General features: G+C 39.9%; 1 protein-coding gene across 3 annotated transcripts; it reads left to right on the top strand.

Annotated features, from left to right (window-relative positions):
* The first annotated feature begins 916 nt into the window (after positions 1-916).
* ampd1 lies at positions 917-13,067 on the top strand. 3 transcript variants are annotated; one of them, XM_046397729.1, is made up of 17 exons: positions 921-1,058; positions 2,293-2,301; positions 3,159-3,167; positions 4,003-4,168; positions 4,426-4,579; positions 5,416-5,581; positions 5,704-5,923; positions 6,342-6,471; positions 7,410-7,604; positions 8,040-8,171; positions 8,330-8,493; positions 8,636-8,762; positions 10,435-10,598; positions 10,861-10,981; positions 11,617-11,790; positions 12,230-12,340; positions 12,631-13,067. In XM_046397729.1, the coding sequence occupies exons 1-17, from the start codon at positions 1,037-1,039 to the stop codon at positions 12,784-12,786; spliced, it is 2,220 nt and encodes a 739-aa protein (XP_046253685.1). In that variant the 5' UTR covers positions 921-1,036; the 3' UTR covers positions 12,787-13,067. The 3 variants fall into 3 exon arrangements, with proteins under 3 accessions (XP_046253686.1, XP_046253685.1, XP_046253687.1); XM_046397730.1 differs by lacking the exon at positions 2,293-2,301 and having other exon boundaries at positions 917-1,058; XM_046397731.1 differs by lacking the exons at positions 2,293-2,301; positions 3,159-3,167 and having other exon boundaries at positions 941-1,058.
* The last annotated feature ends 1,857 nt before the right edge of the window (positions 13,068-14,924 follow it).

The raw sequence follows: 14,924 nt of genomic DNA, 5'->3' as shown, positions 1-14,924 counted from the left end.
TTACACAGGTTAAAATCAGAATATGTCTAGCATATTTATTATGTTGCATCCAGTAATACACATAGTTTGGGTTTTTATTTGTCTTAGTTTTAAATACTTGGACATTGCACATGAAAAACATGTTGCTGTTGAGGTTTTCAATTATCTTGGGAGAATAGACTAAAATCTGTGGATTTCTACTGTAGAGTTATGTCAGAAGGTTTAGGAAGGGTTATATAAAAATAAGAGCTAAAGTTCCTGCATGGCTAGATATATGGTCCAACTAACAGCTGAAAAATGTAGGCTTACTGTGATTCATTCCATTTTTCAGAAATGGTGTTTTCAAAAGTTACTCCCACAAGACCCTTGATTCAGGGCAACTAAGGACTTCACCGCACCTGTCAACAAGACCTTTAGGTATACTGGCTATGATCAACTCAGGGTGATTTGTTCATAATAGCAATATAAAATCATTTGAATGCATTCTTGAAATCGACAAATCATTAATTGTCATTCTCAAGGATCACAGGTCTAATTTGGAGATTTTCAAATCAAACAGAGGCCCCAAAGGATGGCAGTCCACTCCGCATGGGCTATGAATTGTGACTGTTTTCTAAATTGATTTTTCTTTTCTTCATTTTCTTTACATTTCAACCAACAATAACAATTTTGTCACCTGTAGCATTCGCTCTGTGCACTTACTTGAACTGCACATCCACTCATCTACTACGCGCATAACAACTTGTGCAGCGTTATATAATATCAGTGTCCTCATACGCACATACCCGTCTCTTTGTCTACACATTGCGCCTCTCAGCGAGTCCTGTGTGCACATATCTTAACTATAACTTAAAATAGACTTGGACACATATGACTTCCTCGGTACACCCAGGCGTGTCCTGTGTGGGCACAGCAGGTTCTGGTTACACTTGAGGCAAGGGGGAGCTTAATATTGCACAGACCAAGTTCAGGGCTCCACAATTCCCTACTACAGTGGTCCAGTGGCTGACCACCTTTTGCCAGTCCTCAGGGAGAGTTTCACTGGAAGAGTGTCACCATGCCTAAAGTCTTAGTGCCAGGTGAGTATAGGCAGAATAACTCTTGGTTTGACCACGTACTCTCACCTATAGATTACATTATTTGACACTATATGACTATAAGGAGGAGCAAAGCTTACACCAAAAGTGTTGTAAACTTAATTTTTGCAATGCTTTTCCACAGAATGTACATGAAAAAAAAATGTACAAAAGAACGCGACCTTTGTTTCAAAATGTCACCCTCATGTCTTTTATTGTTTACTTATTATTATGTCTGGAAATAATGGCAGCGGGAACTTCTAAAACTTTGCAAAACCGCTTTGCTATTAGAGGGGTCACACCCCTTACTGTGTGGAATATCAACAACTGTTAAGGTAATACATTCCCATATGTTTGGATGTATGGTACTGACAGCTGTAATGACAGGTTCACTGGGGTTAAAGTTCATATAGGTCCACTAGGAAGTCCATAATGAATAGCATATTGTCATGACAAGGTGTCATCTTCTTCTAAGAGCTAAACATTTTTAAATGAAAATGCTGCAGGCCAACTTTGCACAATTTGTACCTACTCTGACATTATTACTATTCTAAATGCTGTTGTAATGGTTGCTAATTATAGACTTTGCTCCCTCAGGCACTGGACAAGTGTCAAGTATGAAGTCATATTATGCCATCAAGAGGTTTTTAAAGGGTGAAAAATAGAAATGCAATAATCTGAACAGCTGCTGTCTGAAGAGTTTGATTTCACATCTGATAGGCTTAGCTGACTTTAATGATTTAGCAGCTATTGGAGAATGTGTCTGGGACTGTTTACACTTCTTATCATATTCTGACGTGACATCAAAGTTTTCACACCAGACTTGTCATATGGCAGGCAGGTTTTACAGTCCGTGAGAACAGGTGTGGAGGGCTGACAACAAATGTGTTAAGGATCAAACTCAGATGAGTCTTATATTAGGAGCAGTTTACTCAAATTGCTAAAAATTGATTTTGTGAATTAACTCCAGTGGGATTTAGCCACTCAGATATTTTTTGGTATTTCTACAGAGGCTTTGAGATACACTGTATATAAATTCTCTGCAGATAATTCACAAAACTAACAAATAAAAATATTTTCTACTAAGGCAATGGTTTCACAAAAAAGCAAAGTCTGTGGATAGTTTTTTTGTTGCCTACAAGCCTTTTGGAATGCTTTGACACATAACCACACTTGTTTTGTTTCTTTCTAACCTGGACCGTCCCACCCTAACTGGGACTTTTTGCTTACCCATCAGAGGCAGGAAGTAAGTATAGAGCTGAAAAACTATCAAGGGGGTTTGGGGAAGATGTGACGCATATCAAATGCATGGTTTACTAGATGACTAGGAGGTGAGCGGATCACCATTTTTTCACCATTTTTTCCCATGCATTTGAATGCAACCTTGTAGCATGGCTCTCGGTTAGGATCTATTCCATATGAATAGAAAGTAATGGAACATGGGCGAAATGGATTTATTAATGTGTTGTTCACGTTCTTTAATATTCATTATAATGTATGTGTATCAGATGCTTCGTTTTAAAGCTGAACTGAAAGTGAACATTTACATTGATAAATAACTTGGATATTTCTCAGTTTAAAAAATCAGCACATAAACAAGACTTACTTGAAATTCATACCTGTTTGAAGCATCAGAGGAATGCCAGGGCGTCACAGGAATGGCATCTTCAAGAGATGTTTAAAAATGGTAGTGGGGCAGTTATGGGCCTGAGTATCCTATATATTGTAAAACTGAGACATGAAATGAAAATATCTCTGCATGTGTCATGAAGATGTCATCACCATTTCTTTGTGCAGCTGCTACGTTCAAATCTATTCCAAAAGCAACTGGAAAATCAATTTAACAGTCATGTGTCCTCCCCATTGTTCACACTCACATTGTTTGTCACTTTAATCCCACTTATCCATCTACCATCAAGCACATACACTGTTTCTGTGCCTCATTTTAATGTGACATTTATATAGTGCATTTTGTTATGCAGAAACACAGTAAAGATCTGTATGTCATGTTTATGTATAACACTTTTCTAACCAGCACTTCTAACCCTCTCTTTTTTTTTTGGGTTTTGTTCTGGGTTGTGCTTCTTTCTTGGGCATAATCAGGTCAACAGAGTAAGTACAGAGGGTTTGAAATAGAGCCCAAAATCGCTTTAGTCACATGTGCTAAACTAGAGTTGTTGTCTTGAAAGATGAAAGCCTTGACTCTTGAGTAGTAAGTGCATGAAACAAGTAGAATCTGATCTACAGAATAGTTCTCTCTGTAGCAGGCATCATGTGAAGCCTCTCATGCTGTGTATTGTCATTTTATTTAAAGCACTGTAAAACGTGAACACCTGTTGAAGCTCTGTCGTTCATAGCTTGGTCATAACTCCAGTCATTTTGGACTTTGACCCACTTTTCCTGTCGTTTTGAACATATTGAGTAGTTCTGATTAAAGAAATTTAATTTATGTCCCTATAGAGCAACTTACATCTCGACTTTTAAAATGCAAAAAAGAAAGATGATAAGAAAACTGGGTCTGGAGTTAAAAACACATTGAAAAAGTATTTACTATATCCATGTCTATACATATGAGTGGAGCCGACTATATGTGTCAATGCTTTATCGCTGTAGTTCCTCTGTATGCATGGGACTTTGTTTGCAGCCTAAACTGGAGGTCAGAGTTGTAGACTTGCAGTGACTGTGTCAGTCTTTGGTCATGTATGCAAAGCATGTGCTGGAGTCTGTACACACAGGTTGGGTAAGTTTTGTGCATTTTCTTGTCATAGATGTAGAATGTCATGTGCACCATACATTTATTGTGAACATCAGTTCAGCAGTCATATTCATGCCGTCTGCATTATCAGAGGCAGGCTTAATTGCCATAGTCTGCCAAGTTATTGCATGACGTGATGGGAACAGAAAACATTTCTGTTATCAATGGAACATACTTTGCTGTGCCTGACAGAGACCGATGACAAGATGCGAGCCTTTGCGGAGAGGGTCTTTGCGTCTGAGACCAAAGACGAGAACATCCGCGATGAGATCTCCATGTTTGATGTGGCTGAGGACTGTCCCATCCTCCACAATGAGATGGCCCACCATCTGCACACTGAGGATGATGCTGAGAAACGGTGAGCTGGTCGATTGTGTATTGTCATTTTGTGTTTGGGGTACAGCCAAGTCATGTCAATAAATGATGGGGTAGTAAGACATTTTAAGGTTTTATGTATTTATAGCATTTTAAGAATGGAAAGAAAGGACAGTGGAAATTTATACCATGTAGCCAATATTAATTCAATATATTAGTGCAATTTGGTTGGCTTTCACAACAAGAAATTTTGATTACAGATGAATTCAAGTACTAAACCTCCCCTGTCCTTATACACAGCAAGAGACATCAGCGGAGTCGCACCATAGCTGTACCCGTGGCCACTGCCCAGGCAACTGTTGCCCCTGGAGTGTCAGTGGAGGTGGACACACCCACTTACCTGGAAGTGCCTGACTTCCAGAGAGTGGCCATCATTGGAGACTACGCTTCTGGGGTACCGTTCAGCATCTAAACGTTTCCCTTTTATCCACTGATATATTCCGGCCTGACACCTAAGTTAGACTTGATTCATGGATGCAGGAGGTGTTGACTTTGACTTTCACTGGCATGTGTCTGTACCCCCCCATCCCCCACCCACTAACAGAGGCCCATGAATGGTGCTCATCTGAGACCAGGCTGGGGTTTAGGTTTCATGACAGTGCATTTGACATTTACAGGGAGAAAAACACTTTGAAAGAGCAGATTATTATCTGTGTTTCAGCCTACTCAAAAACCTCAACTGCAGTATGTTAAGATGCATTTTCGGGTATACTGACAACATAACATACTGCATAATATCACAGAGAACAGATAATAATAACTTTATTTAACCTAAATAGCACTTGGGGTATAGCACGTGGGGTATAAATTACTAACATACAGTAAAAACCTATTAGATAACTAGAGTGAAAATGGAAGAATTGATTTGAGAAAAAGCAATTATGAAAAGGTATGTTTTTAAGGGTGATTTAAAGGAAGGAATAGAGCCATAGTGGTGGGGTCCTGATTTCAAAGCCTCGGTCCCTTCTGGTTGTTAGACTTGACCTAGGAATTACCAGATCTCTGCAGGAGGGTGTAAGGCTGCATTTGGGCTCGAAAGGGGTTAGATGGTCATGAATATAATCAGGAACCATCTCTAAACCAATGCAGAGACATGTAGAGAGTGATGTAAGCATGTACTGAGTGAGACAGAAAAGGTGGATGACAGTTTTCAAAATCTTCAAATAATTTTTGAGTCGTTAAGTGGCAGAAAGCATGACTGACCTCTCCTTTTGCTATTCTGCTATTCAGGTGACCATGGATGACTTTGAGCTGTCTTGTAAGGGTCTGTACCGTGCCTTGATCATCAGGGAGAAGTACATGAGGCTGGCCTACCAGCGCTTCCCGCGGACAGCCTCCCAGTACCTGCGTGGAATTGAGGGAGAGACCTTCAAGCCTGAAGATCAGGTGCAGCCAGGTGAGGACAAAAGAAGATGAGACTCAGCAGGGTGGTTGTCTTTGGGTTTAATTAAATGCAGATCATCTCTGTATGACTGGATATCCCAAATGCTTAATTTGTATGCTACCTTCATCCATCAGTTTTCACATCTCCTCCAAAGAATGGAGATGATCCCTTTGATACCAAGGACCTACCAAAGAATCTGGGATACGTCGCACGTATGAAGGATGGCCTCATCTACGTGTACAATGACGCCGCAGCAGCTGACAAACATCAACCCAAAGACATGCCCTGCCCCGACTACAACACCTTCATTGATGACATGAACTTCCTCATTGCTCTCATTGCACAGGGCCCAACGTGAGTCACTGAAGTCATGAAAAACATCAGCTCACCAGTGCTACATCATATGAACAAAAGTATCAGGACACTCAACCATTAGACCAACAGGGACTTTAATCACACCACATTCTAAATGCATAGAGAGCATTGCAGATATAACAGCTTCCACTCTTCTGAGAAGGTTTTCCACAAGATTTTAGAGTGCTTCTGTGGGAAAAGTATTTGTGAGGTCAGGCACTGATGTTGGACTAAAAGGCCATTCCAGTTCATCTCAAAAGTGATCATGGGGTTGAGATCAGGACTCGCACCAAACTCATCCAACCATGTCTTTATGGATCTTACTTTGTGCACTCTGTCTATATTGTGTATTTGTCAGCTACGTATGTATCACCTCGAAGTGTGGCTCACGTGTTAGTATGCTTCTTTCATTTTGCAGTAAAACCTACACTCACCGCCGTCTGAAGTTCCTCTTGTCCAAGTTCAATGTACATGAGATGCTGAATGAGATGGAGGAGATGAAGGAACTGAAGATGAACCCCCACAGGGACTTTTACAACTGCAGGAAGGTAGCCATGAACAGCATTTAGCATGGACATTGCATCTAATCCACTTCTAATGTTGTTACAAAGCACATTATACTGCACAAAAATAGCAGCTAAGTCAGAAATGAAGGTATAATATACAATTATTTCCTGAAAAACATTGTATATATTCATACTGTATCTGTATCTGCAGAGATCCTGCACCCTGCCTGTATTTTCATATTTGGCCTGTTTGGAGGGGTATAACAGAACTGCATGTACAATGGGCACAGGTCCTGTTATGACTTGATTTTATATGAGAGGAAAGTGTAAAATAAAGCGGAATCTTAACCAGCAGGTGTATACCAGGTGTATAACTGACGCACGCCACTGGCTTTCCTTTACATATTAGACACGAAATGACTTCAAACGATTTCCAATCTCCGTGTTTTCTTGCTTCTTTTTTCTTCAGATTACTTTGTGTCCAGGGTCAAAAAATTTGACGCTTCCCCGGGAAACAACACCTGCCCCTCGCAACCTTCAGATTTATAAGCAGTTCCGCTGCCCCTTACCAGCAAATCCCACCCAGTGTTCAAAAATATGCCTTACAACTCAGTCATTAACACAGGAACACAAAAAGGGAAAACAGGCTCTTAAAGGAGGTACAGTAGATTTAGGAAAAATAGGTTTATTATTATGTTAATACAGAAAAATTAAAATATATTTACATATTTATGTATATTTATTTATTTCCGACATAATCATATGTCCATAAATAAAAAGTAAAAGTAACACATTTACAGTGTGAATTTCAAACATTCCATCTCCCTACTTTGACACCGTTTGATGTTGTGTTCTTCACCAAAGACTCCCATGCATCCTGTGTTTGGTCTTAGTTCCCTCTTGTGACCAAACAGAGTTATCACAACACATAAACCCAAAACCTCAGTGATCCTCTCTCTGTGGTCTCTCTGTCCTTCTAGGTGGACACCCACATCCACGCTGCCGCCTGCATGAACCAGAAGCACCTGCTGCGTTTCATCAAGAAGTCTTACCGCGTGGACGCTGACCGTGTTGTGCACAATCTTAAAGGGAGAGAGGTCACTATGAAGGAGCTGTTTGAGTCCCTTAACCTGCACCCTTATGACCTCACTGTGGACTCCCTGGATGTGCACGCTGTATGTTACTCACTTGTTGACATAATGGTGGCCTCAGATGTGATTATACAGAATTATAAAAATGCATAGCTACAAACAGAATTACTAAAAAATGTGAGAAATTGCCTTTATAAGTGCTCTTTCACTGTGTTAGTAAGCAAGTACATGCATATTGATTTTGTTAGTGCAGGTACACTTAATAATGATTTTCAGGCATCAGAAAGTAGTTGAGAGCTGAGAATTTGATTGAGTCATGAACAATAACATTAATATTTAATTTCCTTATTCCATACTCTGTTTGGATGATGACTCCTTAAAGAGTGAAAATGTCTTTTTGAAGAACTGCCAGTATTGCACTATTAGCCTTTAAAATAAGTCAGAACTATCTTCCCATCTCCTCATTCAACGTTTCATGATCTGAATCTTTTTTCTTGTCTTTTTGTTGTTGCTCTGAAGGGCAGACAAACCTTCCAGCGTTTCGATAAGTTCAACGCTAAGTACAACCCTGTGGGAGCCAGCGAACTGCGAGATCTGTACCTCAAGACGGAGAACCATATCAATGGAGAGTACTTTGCCACCATCATCAAGGTCAGTTTCTGCACTGAAAGAATAGAAAAGAACCACTGCAGAAAAAATCTAGAGAAATAGGTTTGTAACATGTCAGAGGGTGAGATTGTACAGCTACAATGTTATATACTGAACTTATACATTTGATCTAGTCTTGATTTGAACTTTGTATAAACCAGGAAGTAGCCAGTGACCTGGAGGATGCCAAGTACCAGTATGCTGAGCCTCGTCTGTCCATCTATGGTTGCAACCCCATTGAATGGAACAAGCTCTCCAGCTGGTTTGTCAAGCACAGAGTCTTCTCTCCAAACCTCAAATGGATGATTCAAGTACCCAGGATCTAGTATGTTTTCAGTTTTGATTCTTATACATAATCTTTTAGAGATTAAACACTCCCTTGTAAGCTTGGAAAAAGGCTCAAAGGGTTTGAAAGAAGGATTAAATTAATATCTAAATGAATTTCTTGTGTTCCCTTTCTACCTTAGTGACATCTTCAGAGGCAGGAACTTTGTGCCCCATTTTGGCAAGATGCTGGAGAATATTTTCCTTCCTGTTTTCCAGGCCACCATCGACCCACAGTCTAACCCAGAACTCAGCCTCTTTCTCAAGCATGTAAGTCAGAAACAAAAACCAAAACATTCAGCAATGTGTTTTATTAAAAAAACACAATCAGTATTTTTCTTTAGAGCTGTACCTATAATTACAATAACCCCCCAAATATCTAAAAATTATAAAAAAAATATAGCTACTCTCTAAAGAAGGAAAACCCAAAGGAGTGGTGAGATTTCATCAGTAAGCCTGGGACGGAAGAAAAGATATATGGGAAAATGCAGTTTGATGGTGTGTAGTCAAACAATGCACATCCCAAAGAGCTACTTTGCAAAGACCTGGACTAATAACACCTCCTCTCAGATCCATCCTCAAATTACCACTGCCTACTGGAGAGACTGACTTGTGAAGTGTAGGCTTTAAGTCCTAACAGGGCTTAATCCATCAAAGGCCTATGGACCTGATAGCATACCATCATGGGTGGTGAAGGATCATGTTAAAGATCTGGCCCCTTACATCATTCATAACACAAACATTTCTTATGTGTTCAGGTCCCAGCTGCTTTGTAGATCATGCTTAAATATCACCGTGCCAGGTGCTGCACATCTTTAGGTTCAGTGTTGGGCCACTGTTAGCTAGCTAACATTTCTTCACACAAAATGGATTGGTTTTCGAAACGAAAAAGCAACTTGGGAGTGCCAGTAAAAGCTCCAAAGCATCTGGTGAGGAAATACACTGAATATAGTAAATATGGATTCATAATGACAAGCAGTGATGCTGAACTAAAAGCACATAGTGTTGAGTGTGGAGAAATCTCATTTTTTGGTCACGTTTTTTGTTCTACTTTTTTTCCCTCTCTTTATTTTTCCAATTTATTTGGTCCTCAGAAATTTATTTAAGAATCAGAAGTGGGCCTGACCAGGGTACCCCTGGTCTGGAGTATTGTAATAAGCTACACTGCTGGTGCAAAAAAAAATTGCCCTCAGAATCATCACCCATGGCTGCCCCAACCTTCCTCCACCACCACCACTGCCACAATGCCCAGTCAGCCAGTCAGCTGGTCAAAGAGATGACACACAATGACATCCATCCCATGACTTGCTCCCAGGTCCCAAGACAAGAGCAGTCAATACAAACAGATTGCTATGAATCTTACACACACCCAGTGCAGGATGAAGAGGCTGAAAGTAGCATTCCTAGCAAAAGCAGAACTGAATTTACGATACAGAACTGAAATTAAGAACAGACAGATGGCTGTAGCTATGTATAGAAATATGTAAATTCTGCTTCTGCTTCTATTCACTCACTAACGTTGAACACGAATGATAATAAACTTTAACATTTATTAACATTACAATCACAATTTGGGTGAACAGAGTGCACAAAATGCACCTCCACATGAAAAGCATCAGTTTGATGTACCTTTTTCATTAGAGCACCCTCCCCTCAGCAAAATTCATGTTCAGCTTCAAACACTCTCCCTTTGTCTGAGCCAACCTTCTCCTGTAATAATTTTTGCATGGTCCCTTAAGAATCCAATGAGATGCGGAAATGTTGACAAGACACAAGACACATACATGACCAGACATGTGGAAAGCAACCTAACAGATCTCAGTTCTGAATTATCAAGGAATGTTTTTCACAGCTCTCCTTGTCCATGACCTTAAAACCTCAGAGTAACCTCCAGAGAACTCTCTGTTCTCTGTGTAACAAGCTGCTGCCACTTTTTGTGTAGGTGACAGGTTTTGACAGTGTGGATGATGAGTCCAAGCACAGCGGTCACATGTTCTCCACTAAGAGCCCCAAACCAGAGGAGTGGGACATTGTCAAGAACCCCTCCTACACCTACTACATCTACTACATGTATGCCAACATTGCTGTGCTCAACCAGCTCCGCAGGTCAGTCACTTTGACTCTGTACTCTCAGTTTTGTCTTTTTGTTTGTTGTGCAGGTGCAGATATTATTAAATGTCTGCTGTCTTTTTGCAAGAGATTTCTGCCATTTTGTGTTCATATCCATGATATCCATTTCTTTATATCTTATCCACGCTTCTGTAAATATTCACAGTGAGTGCATATTTGACAATAAGGGGATAATAGATTCCTCTAAAAACATGAGTCCTTTCCATAGTATAATACTTCTTTTTCTTCTTCTCTCCAGACAGAGGGGAATGAACACATTCACGTTCAGGCCTCACTGTGGCGAGGCCGGGGCCATCACCCATCTACTGGCTGCCTTTATGACCGCTGATAACATCTCTCACGGACTCAACCTCAAGAAGGTCAGTGGATGAAGCATCTCAGTTATTGTAAACCAATTCAGCACCATACATTCATTTACACATGGTCCACCCCCAGTTTCTATGCGTCAGGCTTGTAAAATAACCATAAGGTTACCATTGACCTGAATGCTGAATAATACGCAACATCTGCTTCTCTATACGGGAGTCAGTTAACAGAGGTACTTTTTTCTTGACGTAATCAAGAAAGTACCTTAAAGTACCTGAAGATGTTCTGTCTGGGTATATATAGTGTTTTGTAACTTGATTAAATGCCATAAGGACCACAATCTCGAAGAGGATGCTGAGAGAAGAAATATTTTTTAATGTTTGAAACCTGGATGTCAGACACCTGGGGAAAAAAAGCTTTTATAAGGTGATGTTTGAACTACTGTACAATTGATAGTGTGATGTCAAGTTTGTGTAATATCAGATTTGAGATTCATCCTATGAATAATCTTGCAGTTAATGCATGACTTATTGTCTTTTAGGTATTTTCGTCTTATTTATTATCAAACAGAAAAGGAACAAAACAGGGCAAACTGCCTTACCTGCCTTAACTACCTATAATATCATAATTTGACAGCCGTCACATAAAAGTCACACATAAATTGATCATATCTATCCTCTATCACCAGAGTCCTGTGCTGCAGTACCTGTACTTCCTGGCCCAGATTCCCATTGCCATGTCCCCTCTCAGCAACAACAGCCTGTTCCTGGAATACGCTAAGAACCCCCTTCTTGAGTTCCATAAGAAAGGCCTGGTGGTTTCTCTGTCCACTGACGACCCCATGCAGTTCCACTACACCAAGGTCTGAGCCCACAGAGAGAGGGCCTTTGATGATGATGTAGATAACGGCGCATACTGTGCTGTGCATAAAGAGCATTGTATTGTGTACATATACAGTTGAATGCATGTGCAGTTTTTTTTTGGTTTTTTTTTTTGTGAGTGTTTGTATTCATATTGTACAAGTATAGCATCCACAGTCTAACAGAGAGAGTACAATATGCATTGAATGAACATGCATTGTAAACACAAACAGATTTGTGCCTTATGTAGAGTGGCAGAATTGTATATATTCATATTCTACACACAAAGTTATGTCTGGTAAATGATGGCTTTCACAGCTCATGGTAAATGTATGTACTGTAGCTGGAGGAAGTTGTTTCTGCAAGGTCTCTGTTTGAGTCTCAGTAATTCAAAGAATGATCAGTTTATCAGAGTGTAAATGTTGCTCTTTATCGCCACAGGAACCACTGATGGAAGAGTACGCCATTGCAGCCCAGGTCTTCAAGCTCAGTACCTGCGACATGTGTGAGATTTCCAGGAACAGTGTGCTGCAGAGCGCCCTGTCTCATGAGGTAACACAATAGATGTGCTCATACCTTGTTGACTTTTTTAAAAAAACACATTTAATGAACAGCTTTTAAAATGTTTCTTTCTTTTTATATTGGCAACATCTTTGGTGCAAAAACAGTAACTGTTATGGTGTTTCTGCCCTTAAAATCTTCATGTCAGATCCTTGGGATCCTTGAAACACACACAAATTTTGTCCTCACACACTCTGCTTGTAAATCGAATAGATTGCACATCATGTAGAGTCCTTTATACTTGCACCAAAACATGCATGTGATTTTCGTCTTTGCTCCAGGAGAAGAGCCATTACCTGGGCCAAAACTACCTCAAGGAAGGTCCGGAAGGCAACGACATCCGTAAGACCAATGTGGCCCAGATCCGTATGGCGTATCGCTTTGAGACCCTGTCCTATGAGCTCAACCTCATCAAGGAGGGCTTGAAGACTGAGTAAACACTCTCAAGTCCAACTCGCACCCAGTTAAAACCCATCCCTACAGTCATATAGAAAGGTCTCTACATCAATTTTTCACAGTAACTCTGAAAAAAAGAAAGAATCTTAAAGAAACAGGCCTTCTAATACACTTATGTTCCCTCCTTTGAAAGACAACGCTTTTGTCTTCATTGTACATCATCTGCACATCTTATCTATTTGACTGTACATAACAATGTGCGTTTTCCATATGGAGGAACATCATGTATCAGAATGAAAGGAAATAAATTGTGAATCAACAAGTGTCTTGGCAGTATGTACCCTGTTGATACATTTTTATGATTTCTCCAGTATTTCATTGCAGCGGTATTTACTTGACAACAGGATCTTGCCTACTTGATTAGGCAGTAGTACTGTTGCCATCAGGCAGTCCTCATGAGGTCTCAAGGAGTGTTGTTTCCTTTAGAGGTTTAGCTGCATAGATATGTTGCTGTATCAGCAGAATAAAGAGGGAAATGTGCATCAGTCATCCATATTTAATGAAGTTATTAGTCCCAGCTCTTGCATAACATTTACCATTAGTTATTGACAGAGTCAGACTTCCTGTGAAGACACACCCCTCATATTACTGAACATTAAAACTAGGGTTCCAAAGACAACGTGCTTTGGCTGGACTGAATTCACACTTGAACTTCTCTGCGGATAAAGAGTCTGAGACCCATTCAGAAACCATGGGAGTTCAAGAGAAATAATCCCTTTAATAATTTTGAGGCCTGCAGTTGGTCTGAAGTAACTAGAAAATATGTAGAATGTGCTGTCAGTCTACTCTACAGTATAGGTTATTTAAATGGGTTTTAAAATTCCGGGAATAAATGTCATCTGCTGCAAAATAGACATTTAATAGACTGTTTGAACTGAAGGAACACATCGTTTATACAATATATTTTTATAGCAGTTTCAACACTGACTTTGCTGCATCAGAACATCTAAAACTATAAACTATCATTTATACAGTAACGTATGTGATGTTTTGCTACATCAAAACATCACATACGTTACTGTATAAATGATAAATGAGTCCCAGTCACATTCACTGATTCGTCAAGTAGCACAGGTACATCGCGTGACACAGCGTCTATATTTCCCAGCACACGTGAAAACAACATTATTTATTCATCGTTGACAGCTGCTTCAGTTGATGTGATGACGTCTTCCCTCTTGGATCGGGAGGATTCAGACAAACTTTCTCACAGTTACATCTTCGTCAAGCTGGACAGAAACACGCAGAGTAAAACCGGAAGTCAAACCACTCGCCTAGAAAATTAATGGAGCAAAGCTATAGAGGCAAAGACACTGATTTATATAGCACATTTTATACTCATGAAAAACAAAAGTCAACAAAAAGAACAAGCAAACGACGGAAAACACAGAATAAAAACCATAAGATAGCTCAGCTTTTAGCTCTTCTGGCTATATGTTCCAAATTTTACCAATATGGAAGCTAAAGGCACCAGCTTCACTTTGACTCTGGGAACAGCCAGGAATCCGGACCCAGCCAACCGACAACCCTAATCAAAGCAGTCTCAGACAGAAATGCAGACTGGAAAATGTCAGTGTTCATTGACAGAAAGTTGCTGAGCTGTCTAAAGACAACCTTCTCTATAATTTTACTGATGAATGGCAGATTTGAAATGGACCTAGACTCCTAAAAGACTCTGAAGGCAGAAAATCAAAGTAGATGTACATTTTCCTCTTCTTCATGATCATAGAAATATTATAGGAAAAGTATAGGCAGATAGCAACGTGTCTATGATCCTCTCACTCTTCCACAGCTAGTACACCAGTAGACCTGCTAGAGTTTATAGAATTGTATATTTCTAGCATACAGCTTAGAGATTATTATAGATACAGGCAGAAAATGACAGGAAGGTGGGACTGAGAGAAAGAGGCTCAATTACAAAAAAGAAAAACAGGGTGGCATTCTCCTCATTCCCCCTCAGATTAATAAAATTATTTGTGAGAGGCCATTTGTCTTTTAGAATTATCGCATACCAAACCAGAATGACATAACCCCATCTGCAGTTGTTTAATGAAACAGCATTTCCCTGCATTTTGCATGGAAATGGAGACCTTGCAAACGTTGGCCTCAATGGCCAATT

The sequence above is a fragment of the Scatophagus argus genome, chromosome 8, assembly GCF_020382885.2.
Source record: "Scatophagus argus isolate fScaArg1 chromosome 8, fScaArg1.pri, whole genome shotgun sequence".
NCBI classification, from domain to species: domain Eukaryota; kingdom Metazoa; phylum Chordata; class Actinopteri; family Scatophagidae; genus Scatophagus; species Scatophagus argus.
This window is presented reverse-complemented; position numbering and strand designations above follow the sequence as displayed.